Consider the following 25,190-nt stretch of genomic DNA (forward strand, 5'->3'; position numbering starts at 1 on the left):
TAGTTCCCATCTTTTGGACATGCAAGGGTGTGGCCCCTGAATACCTTTTTGGTGAAATGGACTTTTGCAGTTGATATCCATATACCCTGTTATGGAAGACAGGACCTTAATCAACTGCAATAGCCCAATATCAGCAGATAAAAGAGATTGTGTCTGATTCACTAAAGATATCCATTGGTGTCTTTGACCTCGTTAACATTAGGATAAAGTCACACTTCAAATTCTACCTCAAATTCGATAATAACAGAGGATTTCCTTAAATTTGATTCAGTGGGTGCTTACACCATCAGTAAAGTTGACTTCAGGAACATTTGACTCTAACCCTAACCCAACCCATTGTTTTTTGGGTATTTTTTGCTATCAGAAGGGAAAGAAGAAATGAAATAGGAGAGTAGATGAACAAGGAAGTCACTTGGTACCCCCATGATTCACCTCACAGTTTTCCATTATAGTATTCAACTTTACTACCTGGATCCTCAAGTTTCTTTCCACCCTTGAGGAAATATTTTCATCCTTCCAGCATCCAACTTTGGCAGTTTTTTGGCTCGATCTTTGCCAGAAAATTTTATCAGACCAAGATGGCCGCATGACTTCAGAATTCTGCACCCATTACCTATGGTTGTACACAGCTACCACAATGGTCATGCCACGCCCATTGCATGGACAAGAAATTGGACTTCATGTTCTCTCATGCTATGTTGTATTTCATCTCTTCAAAACATGGTGAGATTGTTCCTATTGTTCTGCATCAATTCTGCCTTCAATTTGCAAATAATTCTATAAGCTTAACTATCCGACTTTGGCTGCTTACTTGCTGGTACTAGTGGTAGTACTACTGTTACTGAACAATGCAGTCATACCAGTTCACCCTCTACTTAGTTATAATAACTCTGAGTGTTCTTCAAATCTCCCACAGGCCGAACAATTTTGCCAATGGCCGCACAGATGATATTAGTGCTTCAATCAATCACAAAGTACTACGGAGGCAAGCTGACCTTCCCAACATATTTGTGTTCTGGTTGGAAGAAATGGGTCTGAACTTTGATGACTACACGTGCTCATTTTTTTCTGTTCTTGATTATGAGTCGAACAATTATGGCCCATCAACCACGTTTACTTCACTGAAACTTACATACAAGAAGCTGAAAATGAATTTCAGCCCCAAAAGAAATGTGTCCTTAGCCATGGCTCTTCTCCTGTTAGCAGGTGATACTGAGGTTAATCCTGGGCCACGCCCGTGAAATACCCATGCCTTATCTGCCAAAAACCAGCTAAATGGGGCCAGCAATGTCTCCAGTGCGATCAATGTGACGGCTGGTACCACATCGAGTGTATGAACATGCCAGAAACTCTATACGAGGCCAATGCACATAGTATAGTGCAGCGTGGATTTGTTGCCAGTGTGGCCTGCCTAACATCAGCCCCACAATATTCCACACGCTTTCCAGCATTTCGTTATCAAACTCCTTCAGTTGCCTGGATGACACTACCTTATCCCTTTCTGAGGACATTGGGTTACCGATTGCATCATCTTCCCCTTCAACCAATCCTCACCGTTCCAAACAGGTTCCCAGTCAATCTCACCACAAAGGTCATCGGAAACTTAAAGTGTTAGTGGTGAATTGTGATGGTTTATACGAAAAAGTTCCCCAGCTTGAGAACATGATTCAGCATCATAATGCAGACATTGTCATTGGAACTGAGTCTCACCTCAGTAGTGCTATCCTCACCACAGAAATTACCCCTCCTGGCTTCATTACTTATAGGAAAGATCGAGCCCATGGGAGGAAAGGCGGTGTCTTTATCATGATCAAAGACGACATAATTGCCACTGAGTGTAACATTATAGAATCTGAGGCTGAACTGACATGGATCGAGATCCACATCCAGCATCAGAAGCCGTTAATTCTGGGCTCCTTTTATCGTCCACCAAAATCTCCTGTTTCCAATCTTGAACAACTTGCAAACTCTCTGTCCGATATCCAATCTAAATTCAAGGACGCAACTCTCTGACATAAATTTCCGATATCGATTGGATCGACCGAGTGGTAAAACCTTATGCCATAGAACCTTCAAAATGTGCTTTTCTCCTTGATATGTGCAATGAATTTTTTATGGACCAAATGGTAAAGGAACCAACACGCATTTCGGGTGCAACCAAACACATCCTTGATCTCGTTCTCACCACCCATCCCGCATTCATTGAGCAGTGTACGCTGTATTCCGGGATCAGTGACCATGAGTTAGTCTGTTTCACATTGAACACTAAGCCAAAGCTGAACAGGAAAATTCCCGCAAAGTGTTCATGTTTGATAAAGCCGACATTAACAACCTGAAAGCTGACATGCTTAATTTTCAGCAAGTGTTCCTATCTAGCGACCCTAACTCAAGATCCGTGGAGTCAAATTGGGACATGTTTACTTCCAAAATTCTTGAGCTTATGGAGAATCATATCCCATCCAAGATGTCTGCTACCCGTCATACAAACCCTTGGATCACTAAAGGGGTGCGGAAGATGAGCAGAAAAAAACAGCGCCTCTACAATAAGGCTATAATGACTCAAAAACAATCTGATTGGGAAGCATACAAGGATTACAGGAAGTTGACCCAAAAGAAAGTCCGTCAGAACTATTGGTCCTTCCAAAATAACATGCTCAATAATCCAGAGGATAAATCTAACAAGGCTTTCTGGAGATTTATCAAGTCCAAGAAGCAAGATTCTACTGGCGTTTCTTCTCTCAAGCAAGGCTCCAAGGTCATATTCGACAGCAAGGGAAAGCAAACACCTTCAACAACCAGTTCAGGTCAGTTTTTACAACTGAGGAAACATCTAACTTGCCTGAGATGACTGGCTCTGCTTACCCATCTATCAACAACATTGTCGTCTCAACCGAAGGGGTGTTAAAGCTGCTCAAGTCCTTACAGGTCAAGAAAGCGACTGGGCCTGATCTTATCCCTGCCCGTTTTTTGAAGGAATTGGCTGTTGAAACTGCTCCAGTATTAACTGCTATATTCCAACAGTCATTAGACACTGGTACTGTACCCAATGCTTGGAGAATAGCCAACATATCTCCCATATACAAGAAAGGGGACAGGAGTACAGCTTCTAACTACCGCCCTGTTTCAATCACGAGCATATGTAGCAAGCTAATTGAGCACATTATCTTCAGTCAGGTGATGGACCACTATGACACCTTCAACATCCTTACAGACGCCCAGCACGGGTTCCGCCCAGGCCGCTCCTGCGAGTCCCAGCTTCTGATAACCACACACGATCTAGCCAGTGCCCTCAACAATAAAGGCCAAGTTGACGCCATTGTGTTGGATTTTTCCAAGGCGTTCGACCGCGTTCCCCACCAGCGCCTCCTCCTGAAACTACAACATTACGGAGTTCGAGGTTCATTACTCGCTTGGGTAGACAACTTCTTAACACAACGCACGCAACGAGTCGTCAGCGATGGCCAGGCATCGGAATGGGTCCCCGTCACCTCAGGAGTGCCCCAGGGCACAGTGCTTGGTCCTCTGCTGTTCTTATCATTCATAAATGACCTTCCATCAGGCATTACTTCAAATATCCGGCTCTTCGCAGACGACTGCCTCTTGTACAGACCTATCAACAATTCAGAAGACACACTAGCATTGCAAAAAGATCTTGACATGCTTCACCAGTGGACATCTATTTGGCAAATGAAATTTAACACTGACAAATGTCATTCTATGAGATTCACCCTACGTCGCAATATTATTGACGGCCGATATCATTTAGGGAATAGTGCTCTGACATCTGTTGACGACTATCCATATCTTGGCTTGACATTCACCTCCAATCTGTCATGGTCCAAACACATCAGCGGTGTGACAGCTCGTGCAAATAAAATCCTGGGGCTCATCCGCAGAAATCTGAGAGGTTGCTCTCGCAAGTTGAAGGAACAAGCCTACATGTCGCTGGTCCGACCACATCTTGAATACACATGTCCAGTCTGGTCTCCATACCATCAAAAAGACATCAATAAAATTGAAAACATACAGAGGCAGGCTGCAAGATATGTCCTCCACCGATACAGACGGCAAGACAGTGTTTCATCAATGCTTCAAGAATTACAATGGGTCTCCCTCGAGCAAAGGCGAAAAACATCCAGTCTCATCCTCATGTACAAGATATGTAACAACCTTGTGGCAGTCAACCCAGCTCTCTACATGACTCCAATGCTTCCATCCTCTACAAGAGCCTACCATCCCAGTAAATTCAATCCTCTACCAGCCCGTATCCAGCTCTTCAAAGCTTCGTTTTTCCCGCGTACAGTCGCCTGGTGGAATTCTCTACCAGTGAGCACCTTGTCTTCTCCAACTTACGAGGTGTTCAGGGGAGCAGTTACTGGTTCAATGTAATTCCAGGTCCATTTTTACTCGCGCTTTGTATATATCGGCACCTTCATTACCTGCACTGCACGGGAGCAACAAGTTTTCTTCCTTGGCACTACATCCAAACTTATGGACCTTGCCAAGTATTTACGTAGAGGTAGAGAGGTGATTCAAACCTCGGACCCCTCGGGTGCCACGCAAAAGATCACAAATCTGTAGCCACAGGGGTTTCACTGGGTATATAATAGGCTGATTGGGTCATCCCATCACATGGAATGCATGCATGCATTCGTGGTGGTTTTGACAGTGGTAGAGCTTGAACATTTTAGTCGGGTTAGGGTTATTTTGTAAACAAACATGCATGAAAAATACAAATTCAATCTAATTTGATTCATCTTAGTGATGCTCCTGAGGAATATTCAACACTCAAAGTGCGACAGCACCTGTTTACAAGCCATTTAGGCTAATCAAAACATAAAGTTCAAAGTCTTTAGAACTCAGACAATAGTGACCTTGAAAATATAGTTTAGTGACCTTGAAACTCTGTGACTTTGAAATACAATGACCTTGAAATGTTAGGAAAGAGATACATTGTCCATGATATTAAAGCATATAAGAAATTTTAGCCCAAATGTAGGTATTTGGGTTTTAATGCTTTACCAGCAACTGTTAAACATTTTTATGTAAGAAAAAGTTGGTAATGGTGAATCCAAGATATATTAAGGATCAATAAAGTGTTTGTAGCTGGCATGAAAAGCTGACCATCAATTGAAAATTTTGACCTTTCATATTGAAGATATACATTTTCCCCCAAAAGACCTACATTTTTTGGTGTTTTTGGATAAAATATCTATATCATCAGTACGAAAGGTCAAAATTTTCTTGTGATGGATGGCTTTTCATCCCAGCTACATACACTTAAATTACATATCATTAGATTTATACAATTTCCTTTGAGGACTGTTAAATTCAAAAATATCGATTTTGAATCATTTGCCATAAAATGTGTATTATATCACAAATTAAAAAAAAAACTATGAAAGAACTGGCCTTAATCTCCCACACAGGAAGTGTGAATTTCAAATAAGGTTACCTGAATGAGTGACTCTGTCTGGGAAGATTAAGGTCATGTCTTCCATAAGGGTGTATGGATTTCAACTGGAATAGCCTAATACAAGCACACCTCTGTTTTGTTGATTTCTTGAGCTGCATGAAACTGAGATCAATTTATGGTGAACAAGAGCAATTATACTATATTTGCTGTTTTGTTATTATTTTGTTGCAGATTATCAACTTAAAGAAGTGGTTCAAAATGTTACATAGCAGTAAGAAAGGACCATCTTATGAGGAGCCCATGTATGCAGATGTGTTGATCAGAATACAAGTAGGTTATGTTGATTGCTTTTAGGCGATGAAAAAAATCTAACCCTGTTCTTTGTCAGATGGACCTTTCAAGTAGGGTCAGTCTGTCATGCATTTTTTTCTCCTGGAGGCTAAAATTACCCTGAAATATCACCAAAACATATTTTCTAAAATATTCAGCTAAAATTAATACATTTTGGCCCAAAACGGCAGATGTTACTTTTTTTTAGCGAATCTCCAAAATGCAAAATTGTGGGTCGGTCTGGCCCGTAGAACAGTGTTGTTGTTTTTTGTCGCATTATTGAAAATTTTGATGAGTTTTTCTTGCTTTTCCAATTTTGAACTATTTCACTTGAGTTAAATATGAAGAAGGGGAAAATTTGGCTAAAACAGCATTCCCCAGGTGACCTATGGATGGTGAATCCAGTGCTCTACCATCTGAGCTATCCAGCCCTAAGATGGCACCTGCGTCTTGTCACTCGTTGTGACAGGATTGTGCTCTGAAGTTCTAAAACTATATGTGTTCAGTAACAAAGGTGGTCATGTCAATTTGGACACAACTATGCAGTCTCAGACACCCAGATTATGGGGAAAACTTGTCTGACACTTTTTTAACACATAAGTTTCTCATCACTCATCAACCTAGAAAGTTAATGACTGAGGGTGGCAGTCTGTGTATGGCCCTATTCAGGTGCGGCACACAGGGTGTTGTATTTTGTGGTAATTAGTAATGTTAATAAAGTAAGTACATACAGAGTTCAATTAGACATTTTATATTTTGTGTATGGTATGTTATATTTGTAGAGCATCAGTATACAAATCTGTGATGATCCATTTGAAATCAAGTTGGGTGACAACTATGAGGTAAGATGACACAAGTCAAAACTACTAAATGAAAGCCTTTCTTAGCATGTATCTTGATATAATCTCTCTCTAATTTTCCTCCCATATATCTTGGTATAACTTCACTCAAAGTATACTCTTTGTAATGTTACATGTAGTCAGGTGATGTACAGCACACATTTACAAAATTCAGGAAATTTCCTTTGTTGGCCATGTAATTGAATGGGAAATACACTTGTTCATAGTGTATGGAAAGTGCTAGACTATGCCATAGTCGAATTTTGAAAAAAAAAAAAGTTATTATTATTCATGATGAACGCATTCCGTTGAACTCAAAATTATACTGATGTTTATTAGAATTAAAGTGTTCAATATAGTAAAATGGTCATAAAGAGTTTAATATAATTAGATGATTAGTGACAATAAAAGTTATATTGAATGCAACATATCTTGCATAATTATAATTGCTCACTTCAATATTTGAATAATTCTGATTTTGGAATCTACCAGTTTATTGATCGAGAAAGCCCGAGCAAAAAATCTGACTATGTACTTTGACCTTTAAGCAGAACTTTAACCCGGGACTTTGGTCTCTGAAACACACTAGTCTAGGAAAGTGCCTGAGCGGTTTTGCCATCTCTGTTTATATCACTCATACATAAATTCTAGACAGTTCATTGGTTGATTACCATTTGTCATCTTTACTATCACCCTCTCCGTGTGATAGTCTTTACCATCATGTGCTCTGCTGTAGTGCGCCTGCGCCAAGCCATGCACTTACTCTTGGACTCGCCCAAATGTGAAGTATATCACGGCAAAACATGGTGTTATGTTGATGCAAAAATGTATTTCCTACCTTAAATAGTATTTTAGTAATAGAATTTATGCATGAGTGATATAAAACAAATATTAACTGTCTTAAATTTGTGTAATGGTCGAAATATAATCACTCGGTGAAAGATGTATTGTTCCATTCCACTCACCGTTCCGGCTCGTGGAATGGAACATTCCATCTTTCACCTCGTAATTATATTCCGACCATTACACGAATTTAAGACAGTTAATATTTGTATACTATCATGCTGCTCGCCGCCGGCATGTAGTGGCTACTAAGCTAACAATGGTCAACTTGCCCCATTTTATTTTTGAACAGTTGATGAAGGATGAGAAGAAAGAGAGCAAGCTCAGAGAACAGTTACTAGATGACAAGGTGTCAGAATTGAGACAGACCCATGGAGAATTACTACCAGGTAAGATTGTAGGGCTTAGTGAATGAGCAGCGAATAGTTGATGAAGGATGGGAAGAAAGAGAACAAGTTTAAAGAATAGTTACTGGAAGACAAGGTGTCTGAATTGAGACCACAGATGAGAAAATATACAGACCATTCACAAACAGGCAAAGTCCCTGTGTTTGGTATGCTGAGAATTCTTGCATATTCATGAGGGTCGATTGTTTGATTGTGCATGTCTAACAAATTACGCCAGCATTGTGTGGCTTCAGGTTATGCAATAGAGTGTTGCATGTGTTTGCGTTTACGCGAAAGACCATAAAAATATGTGGTATGTGCATAGCAGTTTCGTATGTCATACTTCCTGGAATGATCAGCCCTCATTAACAGGTGATCCTGTTGGTGATTAGTATGTATTACAGCCTTTTGCAAAGATCCTTCGTAGTTTTTATCCCACCTCGTACGCTCGCGTAAATTCACGCCTGCGTCACATGATTGATCGGCTGATGTGTTGATGATGTGTTTTATGTAGCCAATCGGAACCCAACTTCATGTTTACGCCATAAACTGCACCAAAATAAAAACGGAAAAGGAATTTTGCAAAAAATAATAGTCTATTATTTCAATTTTATTTTTCAATTTGCTATCTTATAGCCAAGAGGATTGATGAGCTCTACACAGCCCTAGAGCGTAAAAACATGGACATCACGTAAAGCGCATAACGTCTGTATTCCAGCAGTCCAATGCGTAAGGCATTACTGGTGCTAACAATTACTGGGGCTGAGCTTAGTGCCCTTGCAGACCCATCCATGAATGGCAAAGATAACATCATCAAGCATATGAAAGAGATTGACACTGCTAGGTAAGTCCACTAAACAGGGTACAACATCATTGGCACAGCAAGGTAGGATCAAGTGTTATGTGTGAGCATTCAGATTAGAAATATTATTCCATTGTGCCAAATGAAGCAGGCTCAATCATAATCATTTAGTTTAATTTAAATGGGAGTAAAAAGTTATAATGTGGAGTAATTTTGGGTGAAAAGAGACAAATAAAAAAGGCTTATTTTGCATGTTTTCAGCGGCGGCGGAACAATTTTGAAAGTGGGGGGCCAGTTAGTGGCGGATATATAAAAAATGTAAATAGTGGCCACGGGCTTCCATGATGCAAGGGGTGTCTGAGGGGATGTGCCCCCTCAGGAATGAGAAACTTTTGCAAAATGAAGGCCCAATTGCGTACAATTTTAGTTTGAAAATTAAAGCCATTCATGGCCAACTTCTCAATATTATTATAAATTATTGCTTTAAACATTAAGTGTTGCGTATCCAAAGCAGAAATGAAAAGGGTGAATGCAGGGGTGTGAGGGAGAATGTGCCCCCCCTCAGAAATGAGAAACTTTTGCAAATTGAAGGCCCGATTGAAGCCATTTGGTGGACCATTTTCACACATTTATTGTGTACAATTTTAGTTTGAAAGATCTGAAAATGGGTTAAATGAAGGCCCAAATTGAAGCCATTTGTGGACAAGTTTTCACTACACATTATTGCACAAGCCTGGATAGCCAGTGTAGGCTAATAAAGATGCATGCTGGCCCAGATAGCTTTGAAAAACAAAGCAAGAAGAAATGGAAGAAAATAGCAAGGAAAAGGAGAAAGAAGAGAAGGCCACTCCCAAACACAATTGTACAATTTTACTCTTAGCCCTTACTTTGTGAGAAAGGAAACTGGAATTCCAATCTCAAGCCCCGAAGGCTGTTGCTTTAAACATTATAGTGTTAGGTATCCATAGCCATACACAGGGGGTCGGAAAATTTTGCAAAATGAAGGTCCAATTGAAGCCATTTCTTGCATCATTTTTACACTTTTTTCAGGGTGTAGAATAAAGATTTGATTATTTATGTGACACACATCACATTATGGGTTTGATTAAAGTGGGGGGGGGGCCCACAGTTGAAAAAGTGGAGGGGCCACTGGCCCCCTGCCCCCCTCCCACCCACTCTCAGTTGCTTTAGCCACATGGTCAGGCATCAAGACGGTTGCCTTGAAAACTTCCTGATGGAAGGGAAGTCGATAGCTTTAGAAGACCTGGACATCGCAAATTCAGATGGACCTGTACAAGCAAAACAATTGTTGAGGAACCAATTCCAGTGGTGTACTTACTTGCTGTTGTTCGTCAGAGGTGTTGTGCCATCACAGTATTCCCCTGTGTACCCTAATTATCCCATGTTTGAATCAGTATGATATGGGCAATTATAAGTCAATTTTGATGTATGCTTTATGTTTTCATCTCAGCCCGTACCCAGAAGATGACTTAGATTTTACCACACTATGGTGCCGCATGGTGAGAGGCACTGCCAAGGACCTTAACCTACAACTTAGGGACTACCCACAGAGCTTATGGGAGATGGAGGACTGGCACTTCTGGGGGAGAGTTGTAGGAGCAGAGCAAGTTGGTGCACAAAGGGGTAAGTGTTTCAGGGACATGAGATGATTGTTAATTAAGTTTATGATGAGTCAGTCTCAATAAGAGCTTAAACCAGAGCTTATGGGAAGTGGGGGACTGGCATTTCTGGGGAGAGTTGAAGGAGCAGAACATGTGGGTACACCAAGAGGAAAGTTTTTCAAGGACAGGGAGGATTAATTGAGTTTACAAGGAGTTGTAGGCTCATGTAAGAGAGTAACCACAGAGCTTTAATGGAATATGGAGGACTGGGGAAGAGTTGTAGGAGCAGAACAAGTAGGTACACAAAAGGGAAAGTTTTTCAGGTACATGGGAGGGCTGGTAATTTGAGTTTGAAGTTTACGAGGAGTTCCAGGCTCTAGGAGGTTAGACACAGAGCTTATGGGAAATGGAAGACTGATATTTCTGAGAAGAGTTTTATAGTGCATCTCGTTTCAAATTGAGGATAACGCCATGTTGGATTTCAATTTTAGATTTGAATCGTGTAAGCTAACTAAATCCTGTGGGTGTACACACACGTTTAGAAGGGCAATTTGTCCGTACAGTGGTAGCGCAACTGCGTAAATGCACTGATTCAAACAGTGAAATCCTAAATGGCATTACTCTTAACTTGAGATGAGACACACTATAGGAACAAAATAAATGGGTTCGCCAAGGGGTTAATTTTTTCAGGGAGATTAGGAAAGGGCTCAATTGGATTGTATTGCTCTTTGCAAGGTGTTGTTTCAAGCTTACAGAATACTTCCCTAACGTTGGGGGTTATTGAAAGCTACTCATGTTAAATGGGTGCACCATCATGGATATCAGGGGATAGGAAATCCTTAAGTGATAGTCAACGAAAGACTGATATTAATGTGGAGTGTTGCAAGAATATAATAAGTAGGCACTTAAGCATGATATTTTCAGATTTTATGAGAGCTAGATTTCTTGTAATAAAAAAGCATCAATATTCAAGAGATTATCTCTGAAGAGACAGAAAAGATTTTGATGGAATATGTATGCTTAGTCGGACTTGAAGTTGAACCAATAGTTAGCCATTAGAAAATCATTAGCAAAGAAAATTCAAAGTAAAAATGTTTGTTATTTATCAATTATCCTTTTAAGATAAAATTGTTGATAATATGACTGTTTTAAATGACTATTATTTTGTGGTTTGTTTTTACTTTGTAGCCAAGCGTGAGTGTGTCGTTGAAGTTGGTGAGCCTTGGGGTAATGTTACAGTAACACGTAGTATGCCGGCACTCAAATTCTACCATGATCTAGCCACCGGTAAGTAACTATACTTTGTTCAACTCATAATATGCCAGACTCATAATATCATGGATTGATAAAGAATGGCATACATGCAATTGGGCACAGCACCTATGAATTGTTTTTAATAAATTTCAAAAAATCTTGGGCTACAGTTAGGAAAAATTGTGCTATTTCTAGGACAAACTTGGGAAGGTTTTGAAAGATGACCTATCCATGTACCAAAATTGGCCTAAAAAGGGTTCATTTAATACCAAATGGCTCAAATTAGGACCCATGTTTGTTGCACATCATGTATGGTCATTTGTACTGAGTGCTCTACATTTGGTTTTGTTCAAGTAAACAATGGTTACATCAGGTTATTGTCCCTAATCATTAATATTTTTCCCTAATGTCTTTTTTGCTATTAGCTGTAAAATCTTCATTTCATTATCCATGTCATGAATTGTTAACTAAATTTCACCATTGTTTTCATATCAACAGATGTCACAGCTATGCACCTAGCCTACATTCCCACTATAGAACTAGGCTGGGCTTTTGTCAATCTTTGAATGAATCTCCTACAGATAATTTTTATAAATTAAAAAAAAAATTCAGAATTGTTTAATTATTAAAAGAAGCAAATCAATTTTGTTTATTTTGTGATTTTTGTTTTGTTTTTTGATTTGGAGAGTCCCTGGTATTATTGGTATTAAAAAAATCACCAAAAAATTAAAATTTTGTATCTAAAAAAGACTCCCAGCCATGAGGTAATGCACTCTGGTCGCTACGCTCCCTATGGCTTGCAATTGTCTGTATTATTTTCAGAATTCTTTTTGGCAAGTCACTGGCATATCTGCTCCTAACAAACCATCTGTTGATCCAAGCAAACCACTGTCATATATTGTTAACTAAATTTCATTATTGTTTCATGTCACCAGATGTCACAGCTATGCATCTAGCCTACATTCCCACCATAGAACCAGGCTGGGCTTCTGTCAATCTCTCAATGAATCTCCTCAACAAACCATCTGTTGATCCAAGCAAACCACTGTCATATATTGTTAACTAAATGTCATTATTGTTTGCATATCGCCAGATGTCACAGCTATGCACTTAGCCTATGGTCCCACCGTAGAACCAGGCTGGGCTTCAGTCAACCTCTCAATGAATCTCCTCAACAAACCATCTGTTGATCCAAGCAAACCACTGTCATATATTGTTAACTAAATGTCATTATTGTTTGCATATCGCCAGATGTCACAGCTATGCACCTAGCCTATGGTCCCACCGTAGAACCAGGCTGGGCTTCAGTCAACCTCTCAACGAATCTCCTCAACAAACCATCTGTTGATCCAAGCAAACCACTGTCATATATTGTTAACTAAATTTCATTATTGTTTCATGTCACCAGATGTCACAGCTATGCATCTAGCCTACGGTCCCACCGTAGAACCAGGCTGGGCTTCAGTCAACCTCTCAATGAATCTCCTCAACAAACCATCTGTCGATCCAAGCAAACCACTGTCATATATTGTTAACTAAATTTCATTATTGTTTCCATGTCATCAGATGTCACAGCTATGCATCTAGCCTACGGTCCCACCGTAGAACCAGGCTGGGCTTCAGTCAATCTCTCAATGAATCTTCTCAACAAACCATCTGTTGATCCAAGCAAACCACTGTCATATATTGTTAACTAAATTTCATTATTGTTTCCATGTCAACAGATGTCACAGCTATGCATCTAGCCTATGGTCCCACCGTAGAACCAGGCTGGGCTTCAGTCAACCTCTCAATGAATCTCCTCAATAAACCGTCCGTCGATCCAAGCAAACCAATGTCATATATTGTTAACTAAATTTCATTATTGTTTCCATGTCAACAGATGTCACAGCTATGCATCTAGCCTATGGTCCCACCGTAGAACCAGGCTGGGCTTCAGTCAACCTCTCAATGAATCTCCTCAATAAACCGTCCGTCGATCCAAGCAAACCAATGTCATATATTGTTAACTAAATTTCATTATTGTTTCCATGTCACCAGATGTCACAGCTATGCATCTAGCCTACGGTCCCACCATAGAACCAGGCTGGGCTTCAATCAACCTCTCAATGAATCTCCTAAACAAACCATCTGTCGATCCAAGCAAACCACTGTCATATATTGTTAACTAAATTTCATTATTGTTTCCATGTCATCAGATGTCACAGCTATGCATCTAGCCTACGGTCCCACCATAGAACCAGGCTGGGCTTCAGTCAACCTCTCAATGAATCTCCTCAACAAACCGTCCGTAGATCCAAGCAAACCACTTTCATTCTGGGACAAGATGCGTCTACTATTTCATGGTCGTCTGACAGCATCTGTACAGCAGTGTAATATGCTGTGGCTAGCTACCACAGATCCACATAATACAACAGAATGTCTGGATTGGGAGTGGAAGAATATATACCTAGATTGGACAAATGGTAAGAACATAAATGTCATTGGGTGGGAAAAACTTGTATGTACTTTTTGCCCTTGAACATGGATGAAGCAAACCATTCAATATAAAGTCTACACCTACAAGGCTCTATCCATTTTCAAGGGCCAAAAGTAAATATGAGGTGTTTTCTGCATGTACTTTTGGCCCTTGAACATGGATGAAGCAACCTCTTCAATATAATGTCTACATCTACAAGGCTTTATCCATGTTCAAGGGCCAAAAGTACATATGAGGTTTTTCCCACCCAGTGACGATAAACAAGTCCAATAAAAAAGTGTTTGTTTGCCCTTAAAAGACGAAAATTTGGAGGGTGGTTAGGTCGATCTTTTTTAAAAAAAATTTCTTTTCATGAGCACTTATGCCATTTTGACATTATGGAAAGTGAAACCACATCTTACAGCCAACCTAAAGCTATTGAGCACTGTGATGTCAGTGTGGTTGTGTTTTTAGTGTATTTTAAGTTGATGAAAAGGTAGAAGTAACATACAAGAGTGTTGGTGAAATTTTTTTTAAACAAACAAAAATTTAAAAAACCAAGAAAAATAAACCCAAGATTTTTTTTTTTTTGTTCGGTCGCGGAGGGAAAACATACATTTTTTTATTGGCCCAATGTTGGAAATTGGGTCGTTTATGTTTTCAATAAGTTTTTGTCATTTTGAGCTGATTTACGCAGCAAACACAAAAATGTGTTTAAAACATGTTGCTTGTTTTGGTCAAAATGTTTTAATTAGAGAATAAAAGATAGGATTTTGCCTTTTGGATGGGCTGGCCAATATTTTGAGTAGTGGGTGCCGGTGCCACTGTGATAAAATAAAACTGCTTCTTTTCCAGAAAAAATAAATTTACTTTTGTAAGAACTTCCCCGTTGTTTGAAATGAATGAACCCGTCACGAACATCTAAGCTGCCGAACCGCGTTCTTAGTTTGCACACATGTATTACGCGAACACATTATCGTGCGAACATTGAGGTTTTACAAGCGTGCCACCGTTGCGTGTCGGTGCTCGCACTGTCTTATATGATTATCCACTATCTTGTTATCCACTATCCACTATTCTTGACAAGACACACCAATTGAATTAGAATAACATGTAAATGTCGAGTAATATAAAGGATATAAAGGATACGAAAACATTCTTTAAAACCGGGGTGTATGGATAGCCCAATTTGTGAGCAATGTTGTGGGGCTGTATTTACACTCATCATAATTCTGGTTGAATTTCTGCAAGTTCTGGTTTCCACCATAATACTCTTTAAAATAAATCATCAAGTTTTTTTATGAAATTAAAAATTATCAAAGTGTATTTTACACACCTGCTGTAATTTACAATGTCACACATTGCTGCACTCTCGGTCAGTACCTTTCAATTCTCAAAGAATGCAGTAGGCCTGTCATATTGACATGTTTGTTTCTGCATGCTTTGTGAGTTGAATGGACCAAAGTGTAACTTTCAAAACTACATCTTTTCTTACATAGTAAGCCATTGTGACTGAATGCAAAAAAGGTGAGACATTGTAAATTCGACCAGGTGTCTATAATTGAAGACCAAATTAAAACTACTAAGGTTTGCGTCTGATGTCAGGGCAAAGGCGCAGTGTGATTAATTGCTGTCCTGTGCAGTAAAGCATTTTTGGTCGTTGACAGGACGTCATATGCAAACTAGTCTTTTTAATTCCTTCATAAATTATAAAACATAATAGAATACCAAAAACTCTAATATTTTAATTTGATACAAAACTTTTTCGATTTATTTAAAAAAGTATGAGTGGGGGACTTAGAACTTGTGAACCCTGTATATAAGGTAGCCATAAATGAGTACCAATTATAATGACGATAATGTTGTTATTATTATTACTTTTATCATAGATATTGTATTCTATTTGTTTCTTCAGCCCATTGGTTGATCAAAGGTGACTTGGATGTATACGTCCGTACTGCCTCCAAATATGATGATGTCCGATTTCTGCATTTCCCAAACATCAGATTTGAGTAAGTGAACCTTATCTATTACCACATCTTTTAAACAACCATTTTGTTTGTTTTTTACCCAGGAACTGGAGTATGTGTTATTATTTAATCTTAGTTTTCTTTTTTTCATGATAATATCTTTCTCCTGGATGTAACATTTGCTACCATTTGTTCTGATATTAACTATCCATAAATCCAGTGAATGTTTTGTGTCATTGGCACTCTTGTACTACCACAATTGATTTCCTCACATATGACATTTTATTGCTGCAATCACTGTTGATTTCTATATACTATGATTAGCTCGTATAATAGGTAGAACTCATAACATCGTGGATTGATACAGAATAGGGTTCACAGCTGGGTTCACCACCTACATCAACTGTACTTTGTGTATTGCAAAATTGATGCATGATTATGTGAATTTATATGGGCAGAAGTTGTGACTTTTTTGATGTGTGCAGTAAGAAATACAAAATAATTCTTGCATATTACAAGCTAATCATATGTATGTGTGTAAGAACATTGAGACACCGTAGTGACACTGTAGTATGTCCGATAGGCTGCTGATTACCAGATTCATTTTTATGGAAACGCCAAAGCATTGTTAATGTATATGAAAATTTCAGTAATATTCATTGCTTAAAATCTTTATCATTTACAGTATTGGTATTGAATGGTTATGTAATGGCGACCCCAATGACCATCATTCAGTCATGCCATGTGCTCCAGACAAAGTGCCAGAACACTCAACAAACCAGGTATGTTATAAATTTATAAAAGCTTTGTATACAAAATGAACCAAAAATATGATTAATTGCACATTATTTCTTGTTAGCCCTAATGCCCATTGTGCTTTTTGGTGAATGGAAAGGAAAAGAAGGAATAAAGAGAGAAGTTGAACAAAGAAGTTGTTTGATTTTGTTAGGATTTGAACCCGGGAGACCCCTCATGTGCCAAGCACTGGATTGGCAACTGGTAGCCACAGGTGTTTCTCTGGCCTGGCCATGGTGGCCAACAAAACCATGGGTATATTACTTGGGGTGATTGTGTCATCGCATCACATGGAATGTGTAGTACCCTTGCTGTATAATTTATATAAGGCACTTGCTTTGGTCCAATCCCACTTTGTCTCATTCCCATTTAGTCTAATTCTTAGCTATTCCAGTTCCAACTTAGTCCGATAGGCTCTTTTAGTGAGAATTCCAATTGAATGAACAGAGCTTTCAATAGTGTGACAATGTTTTGCGTACATTGCGCTATGTACGCCAGCATGTACGATTGTGCGTGAGTAACGCGGAAGTGCATCCATCCATGCCAACGCACTCATGATTGGTTAACGATGTATCCAAGGTTGTGCGTTCGGGTTGTAGTGTGAAATGCACGATATACGATCGCGGTTGAATCGAGTACAGCCATTGAAAGCTGCGTTCATTCAATTTGAATTCCTACTATAGTTTAATTCTCATATAGTCCAATAGGCACTTGATTTAATTTCCATTTAGTCCAATTTCCTCTTGATCCAATTCCCACTTGCTCCAATTCCCATTTGGTCCAATTCCCACTTGCTCCAATTCCCACTTGCTCCAATTCTCATTTGGTCCAATTCCCATTTGGTCAAATTCCCACTTGGTCCAACTCCTGTTTCATCCAGTATATATTTACCATATTATTTTGCCAATCGTTTTTTGTTCATTAGGTACATGACTCCTATGCTGCCTTCAGATCACAGAATCTCAAACTGAATCTTTCACTAGACATCAAAGGTAGAAAGGTAAGAAAATTATCTCAAATAAGCTTGAAAAATGTGTACAGTAATGATGGAAATAAAGACAGATAGAAAAACTTGTGAAATATTATGTGATCTAGCACATGAGTCAAATGTTGAGAACATCTTCTTTTTCAACGACTGTGAACCATTACGACCATCTACTCAGAAAGCTTTTTCCTTGGACCACAAAGCCTCCCTCCCTACATTGTAGACGGTCCAAATTTAAATACTTTCAAACCAAGCCTCAGCGACCTTTTTGACATCACCGACAACCTAAATTAAGCGCAGGTCATTTCCTCTGACGTGATGTGGGACCCGCTTTGTCGGAGTACAGAACCAGAACATTAATTAGAGTCATATCAAGATGAGCAAGCATCTTTCCCCTCTTAGTTTTCAAGGGATACTTTAAAGGTAGATGTCTGATTTTTTCATATATGATGTTTTTTAGCTTACATGGAGGCCTAGCACTAAAAATGATCTGATATAAAGTTTGTAGTTAATTTGTTGCAGTGTTTTGAGTATTAGAAACATGTGTCACATGTACAGTGGGCCATAGAACAGTACAGTGGTACATATTACGATGAGACGATTAGGCTACCATTTGTTTTGTTCATAATATCAAAAGGAAACATATCTTGGACCTTAAACTTTACAGACATTTGAGACAAATATGAGCTTTACATGTATTTAGAGGCCAAAATCTGCACTTTGTTAGGGATGAAGGGGATGAGGCTGTCAGTTGGGTCACCCACCTTTAACTGTGTCCACTTTCAGATTCTTAGATCTGTATGTACAAAACAAGTTAGACAGGACAGGTCTAACTTTAGACTTTAGACCACAGAGGTTAGACTTAGGGAGGGATCCCTTCATTCAATCTTTTCTTCTCCACCTTTACTAATTGCAAAGTCCAAAAATTAAATGGCAGCCATCTAATATTAGGATGCATCTATTTGCCCTTCACAGGATCTACAATATAATAAAATAACATATGAAAATTCTAAAAAGTTCTTTCTCTGTAGGATATATTATCTCCATAGTTGGACCAGGTCTAAAGTTAGAACTGGTCTAACTCATTTTGTGTATATGGACCTTAGGGGCATATCCCTACCCAAACCAAACTATCCCTGGGGGTTTTACATCTGACAGCTTGATTGTATGACAAACATTACAAATAAATGTAACCTCCAAACTCTGAACTTCCAATTTATTGAGTTTATTTCTCATACCATATCATTATACATATTTACAATAATATTGATTACATTATGTATTGTCTTATACCTTACTTTTGGTCAAACATGTAGATCAACTTCTTTGATTCATTTATGTCTCATCCCAAATCATTGCATGTATTTACAATTCAATAACATTATATAGTGTCTTATCCCATACTTGGGTCATGGATGTGTTACCCACGTACATCTTTGACTCATATCAAACGTCAAATAAACTCTTTTCTCTTCTCTTGCCCTTCATTTTCATCACCTTTTTATTGCTTCTTTTACCAGGAAGAAGATGGCAAACCTGAATGCCTATTTTACAGTACTTCAATGAGATGGCTGCAAAATTTTCAGGTAATGTTGTTAACAAAACCAAAAATATTTATAGTGTGCTATGCCAAATTAATATTAATTGAGTTTAGAATGTATGCTGTGTGAGGGAGTGTCTGAGTGAATAAGTGAGTGAAGTGAATAAGTGAGTGAAGGGTGAGAGAGTGGAAGAATGAGGGGGTGAGAGTGAAGGAGGGGCAGGTGAGTGAGTGAAGGAGTGAGTGAGTGAGATGGAATGAGTGAGTGACTGATTGAGTGAGCTTAAGTGTGAGTGAGTGTATGGCAAGCTAAGCGGCTCAGAACGTGGGACTAGCTACGCGCAGCTTCTTTCTCGTTACGTGCAGCTTATTAACCAATCAGGTTCGCGGTTTTAAACACGTGGAGCTGATGTAAACATCCTCTCTCACAAATATTACGTTGTTAATTTTTGTAAATGAAAATATCTGTAGTATATCAGCAAAAAATGGTATAGGTGCTATTAAAGTAATATCTGAACAGAATGATGATTGTTCTATATTTAGGGGCTATCATTTTCTTCGGAAGGGGATCCCAAATATAGGGAGTCATACTTTTTGGAAAGAAAAATAAGGGGAGGGGGTCATAAATTGATAATGACAAAATGTAGGGAGTCACAAGATGACTACAGATAGTGGGTTTATTGATTTCAATACAATTTTGGCCTGTCTAGGGGGTACGGCGTATCGGTGGTGGGTGTCGGGGGTCATAACATTTTGATGCCGAAATAGTGAGGGCCGCAATTTATTGACGCCGACTTTTTGTAAATTTAGGAACCCCCCGTTCAAAAAAAAAAATTGATCGACCCATTTTACTCTCTCCATATTTACACAGTGGCATGTGATATCGCTTTCCCTGCAATATCTTTACACAGCGCTTTACATCAGTAGTTGTTGTTGTTTGACCTTCATATCCCCTGCACCGCTAATACAGCCCGAGTATAAAGTTACTTGCTATTAAACACGGTGTAAACTTGGAAACACTAAATAAATATGCTTTGTGTCATTTTAGCCAGGCATTAGCAACATGTTCTCTTGACACGTGCTGTGATTTGGCCTCCTTTACCCGTTCGTTATCTATGCTAATTCCGTAAATTAATTACAAGATAATAATTGTGAAAGAGGATACCTATAACTATACTACGCGCAGCTAACGACCCAACCACGTGATTAAATTTGACTATTTTGATTGGTCAAACAGCTGCTCGTAACGAGAAAGAAGCTACGCGTAGCTGTTCCACGCTTTTGGCCCCCTTGGCTTGCCATATGAGTGGATGGGCAGTTAAGAAAATAGGAAACAAAATTCACTTTTTTGGTAAATCTCGGAAGCCTTTGCAGTTAGACGTGAGATGTCATCATTTGACGTCACACCATGAATGTGCACATGGTTATTACGATGTAGTTACTGCACCTTTGAAAGCTGTGAAGTGCGGAGTAACAATGTCTATCCGCAAAGGCTTATGGGATTTACAGAGAAGGTGAATATGCCAAAAAGTGGTGGGCAATTTCCTGTTCTTTCGTACAATATTTATTTTTGAAATGTTTGGAATTTTTTGTTCATGAAACAGTCAACAGTTATAGGTGGTGTGTCAAGACCAACAAGGGCTGGCAACTTATTCGGTAACACCAAACTAAAGAAACCACAACTAAGCAGGCATTACAAGTAAGTCTAACTGTTTAGGCCCACTGCATACTTTTTATTACGTAATGATGCCGAATATTAGCTGCAACAAATATTTGTTATTCAATCTATTTTCAACAACTCTTCCTATACCTTTGTACAGGAGCCAACCATTGTTAATCCATGATTTTTTTTACTATCCTCTACTGTGCGAGTATGATAGACGATAGGCAGGTCAATTATTTTATCATAGTTGCACCAGAATCCACTACTCAAAATACTGGACCTGCCTGTTATCTTATCACACTGTAGAGGATAGTAAAGACAAAAAATCTGAAAAATAGCATTTAAAAATTGATGACAAAAACCTGATACAAAGTTCGTAGTTATAAAAATACAATAACAACCAAAAATCACAAATAATAGGATCGCTAAAGCATACAATGAGAATATACATTATGCACATGTTGTTCTTTGCTTGTGGCTAGATGGTAGGTGAAGGAGTATCAGTTGCATTTTTTGCCCAAAAAGTGACAATTTAACAAATATCTTATTTTGACTGGGGGAGCAAAGCTTAATATTAGATAGGGTATTTACCTCTCCCCAATATAGGTCCAAAAAAGTAAAGCCAAAATGTTTTAGCATACAGGAGTTTTCTGTATATTTTGCAAAATGCAGAATATTGCAGAAATGTCATACTTAGAATACATGTATGTCCACAGAGGCCTACAATAAGTGTTTGTTTTTCAGGATAAAAAAATGAAACAATCATTCTTTCTAAGCAGTTTCTTTTCAAATAATGACTACGCTATGATAACATTTGTGCACTGCACAATTCCTGTTGAAAACTCATTGGGAATGAAATTGTACACAATAATGCATACGATCTTAGATGTAGATGTATCATCATCTCAGTACAAGTGCATTATTTTGTACAATTTCTCTAGCAATAAGTTGATGCACATTTATTAACCTATTTCATACATAAGAAAAAAATTCCATGATTTTTGCTATTTTTATAACAAAATTATCACTAAAAATATTGGAAATTACAAGCAAATAAAAATGCATCAACCTGTAAGAAAAATGAATGCGTCTAAATGTATACAGAGTGCACGCCCATGCATTCTACACAATCAGTGTATGGTTCGCATTTTTTCTAACATTTGCACTGATTGGTTATCGCAAAGTGTGTATGAGTATTAAATAATAATCATACAATAGAATAAAATAGAATTGGGTTTAATATGAGCTTCAAATGATTCAGAAATGTAGGTATATATACATCTTATTAGTTACACTTTATTTATAGCTTATATACGCTTTTCACCATTACAGGTGTGTGGATTTCAATGCCAAATTCCCAACTTTCCAGGTCAGTTACTGGGCATCATTCAACAAGCAACGAGGCATTGAGTTATGTCTGGGTAAAGGTTCATTCAGTTCTAAGCATGGACTACAACTAGTGGATATCACCGATGGGCTTATGCACAGGCCAAGGGTAAGTGAAACAAGCAAAGGCTATAGATTATTAATGTACAGATAGCACCCTAACAGGCAATGTCTAGCATCATCTGTTAATGAGGGCCGATGGTTCCATGAAGTGCGAGAGATGATAATGCTACATCGCACTCTGCATACGTTACAGCATATTACAGCATATTAAAATGCAAAGCCTTGCAATGCTGTGGATTTTTTTTAGACACAGGTGATAGAACATACGGTCCTTGTGAATATGCAAAATACTCATTGCATACACACACAAAAACAAGGACTTTACCTGTTGGGCTGCTATCTGTTTCTACTCTTCTATGGTGAAAGCTTTTTTGAGTTATGATTGGGAAAAGGTTCAAACATTTCTATTCTTTGTTTCGCCTCAAGTTTGGTAGTGACATAGGTGTGTATTTTGCTGGTCGCAGTATTGAATCATAATTGCACATGTACAAAGTGTGGTTTAATACCATGCTTGCAGCACAATCGGAAAAACATTGATGTCACTATCAAACTTGAGCTGAACCAAAGAATAAGCATGGACTACAACTAGTTGGTATCACTGATGGTCGTTTGCACACTCCAATGGTAAGTAAACAGAAAATGCAACACTTTTATTCAGAATGAGTGAACACTTTTGTCGATGAGGCTCATTTTGTAATAAATGACCCATGTTTCACATGCAGAACCTTTCTATTTTTAGAAACCTTAAAAGTAACAGAAACCATTTACATTTCCCAATATGGCACATGCTTCTGAAAATGTGTACACGCTTTTTGTTCTGTGCCACAAAACATGGGATGTGCTAAATTTGCAACCAATTCAGTAATGAGGCTTTATATTCCTCTGATTTTGAGCAGTCCTAAAAGATGGGCCTCATGATCATAAATTTTGGATTTATCAATATCTCAGATTTTAAGAACATTGTTTTTTGCTAAATGGTATTCCAAACATAGATTCAAAATAATAAATGCATGGCAGTGTGTAACAATTTCATCATTCCTGACATATAGGCTTAGATTTAAACAAATTGTACAAATATTGCTGAAAAATTTGGTATAATTTTACTGGCATAATAATAAAAGCCTTGCGCAGCCACCTATTAAATTCTGAATAAAAGATATTAAGAGGTTGACATTGTTTTAGGTTTATAGTTTTTACAATAGGTGGTATTTACTGATGTGCTGATACAAATACCAATTTTTTACAATTCATCTTTCACTGAGTGTTTATATTACTACCACTAATGTTAATATTGCCTTATATTGATAGTTAAGTTACATTACATTGAAGAATTTTTCATGCTTTTAGAGGCAATCAGTGTGATTTCACATGTCCGCCATCTCGTGAGTACAGGCTTTTGAGTGGCTTCAACATTTGATCCTTCATGCACAAATGCAAAACACAGCACCAATGCATGATAACAGTTGTGTAATGGGCTGCACATAGTGTCCAATGCATGTTCACCAAATCGATTTGTACCCAGAATATGGCAAAAAGCTGATGACCTCTATTAGTCAATGTAACACCAAGGCTTGTGATCACTAAATTCATATTTAACTATTTTATTTGTAACATACAAAATTGGCGGATCTTGGAGTCTTAAAGGTAACACACACACAAATTGTGTGAAGATGCAGTCTTTTCTGTCTGGCTAAGTCTTACAAACTCACAACTTATTGTGCAGAATTAACGTCATAGGTAACATACTATCAAGGCTTGATAGCAGTTTTCAGCTCAATTGCTGATGGTAAACATATTGAATGACAAAATTTATGTATGAATGATATAATACATAATGTTTACAGTTATCTAAAGGTATGTCTTGCTCAACTACAAGTTTGTATTAAATACAAAGTAGGCGTATGAATATGCAATCATAATGTTACATTGTGATGTTTTGTGCAGGATTCAATGTATGTTTATGTTTATATCTATGAAAAGCTAAGCCAAATGTTTACAACCATTATAACTTATTAACTGATATAATGATAATAATAACATTTAGTTAGTGCCCAGTGCAAGGTGCCTGTAGGAGCTTTAAAAGATCAAAAGACTCATACAATGAATTGGAATGAGCTTTTGAAATTAACAATATTATACAATATATATGATACATTTTCATAATTATTTACCAAAATAATACAACTGAGTATAAAATATTTTTCTTTCAAAATACAATAGATTTTCAAATTTACTATAATAATACAACTGAGTATGAAATACATTTCCTTCAGAATATACATTTTCATATTTACCAAAATTATGCAACTGAGTTTTATACTTTTTATACATTTCTATCAAAATATGTTTCATATTTTCCCAAAGTCACATAGCTCAAGACATTTGGTAGGCCTATATAAGTATTACCCAGACAGCGCAGATGCATCGTTGTTAAACGGTGATGAACAACGGTGAAACATGATTGAATCCCTAAATTAACCTGTATTAATACACACCTATGACGTCGCGCTATTGTTTTACCGCTCCATTATTTTCCACGAATGGAGCGATGATCACTAATAACACGCCATTCAGAATGCCTTTTCTTTTCTCTGAAAAGCAAATACTTTTCAGGAAAAAGTACTGGCATTTACGAATGTAGTGTTAATATCAATTGCACTTTTGAAAAGCAAGTATTTGCGAAAAGTGCGGTATTGTTATCATCACTTCATTCATGCAAAACAATGATACGAAAAACAAGAAGAAAATGATTTTCATTAATACAATAAATTGAGGAAGCGGATAGCAACATTTGCACAGTATTGTCATGGGACCTGAGAGCACATCAGACATATCGAA

The 25,190-nt window shown here is 38.0% G+C and overlaps 1 protein-coding gene across 1 annotated transcript in view; it reads left to right on the top strand.

Moving 5' to 3' along the window:
- LOC140163439 (bridge-like lipid transfer protein family member 2) overlaps positions 1-25,190 on the top strand; it is a 201,694-nt gene that overhangs the window by 88,456 nt on the left and 88,048 nt on the right. The window contains 13 exon segments of the mRNA XM_072186753.1: positions 5,648-5,746; positions 6,529-6,588; positions 7,721-7,817; positions 8,451-8,658; positions 10,088-10,260; positions 11,427-11,525; positions 13,691-13,957; positions 15,866-15,962; positions 16,606-16,702; positions 17,641-17,715; positions 19,221-19,286; positions 20,845-20,939; positions 22,236-22,398. Of these exon segments, the coding sequence (XP_072042854.1) occupies positions 5,648-5,746; positions 6,529-6,588; positions 7,721-7,817; positions 8,451-8,658; positions 10,088-10,260; positions 11,427-11,525; positions 13,691-13,957; positions 15,866-15,962; positions 16,606-16,702; positions 17,641-17,715; positions 19,221-19,286; positions 20,845-20,939; positions 22,236-22,398 (1,596 nt within the window).

Source organism: Amphiura filiformis, chromosome 11, assembly GCF_039555335.1.
Source record: "Amphiura filiformis chromosome 11, Afil_fr2py, whole genome shotgun sequence".
Lineage (NCBI taxonomy): Eukaryota > Metazoa > Echinodermata > Ophiuroidea > Amphilepidida > Amphiuridae > Amphiura > Amphiura filiformis.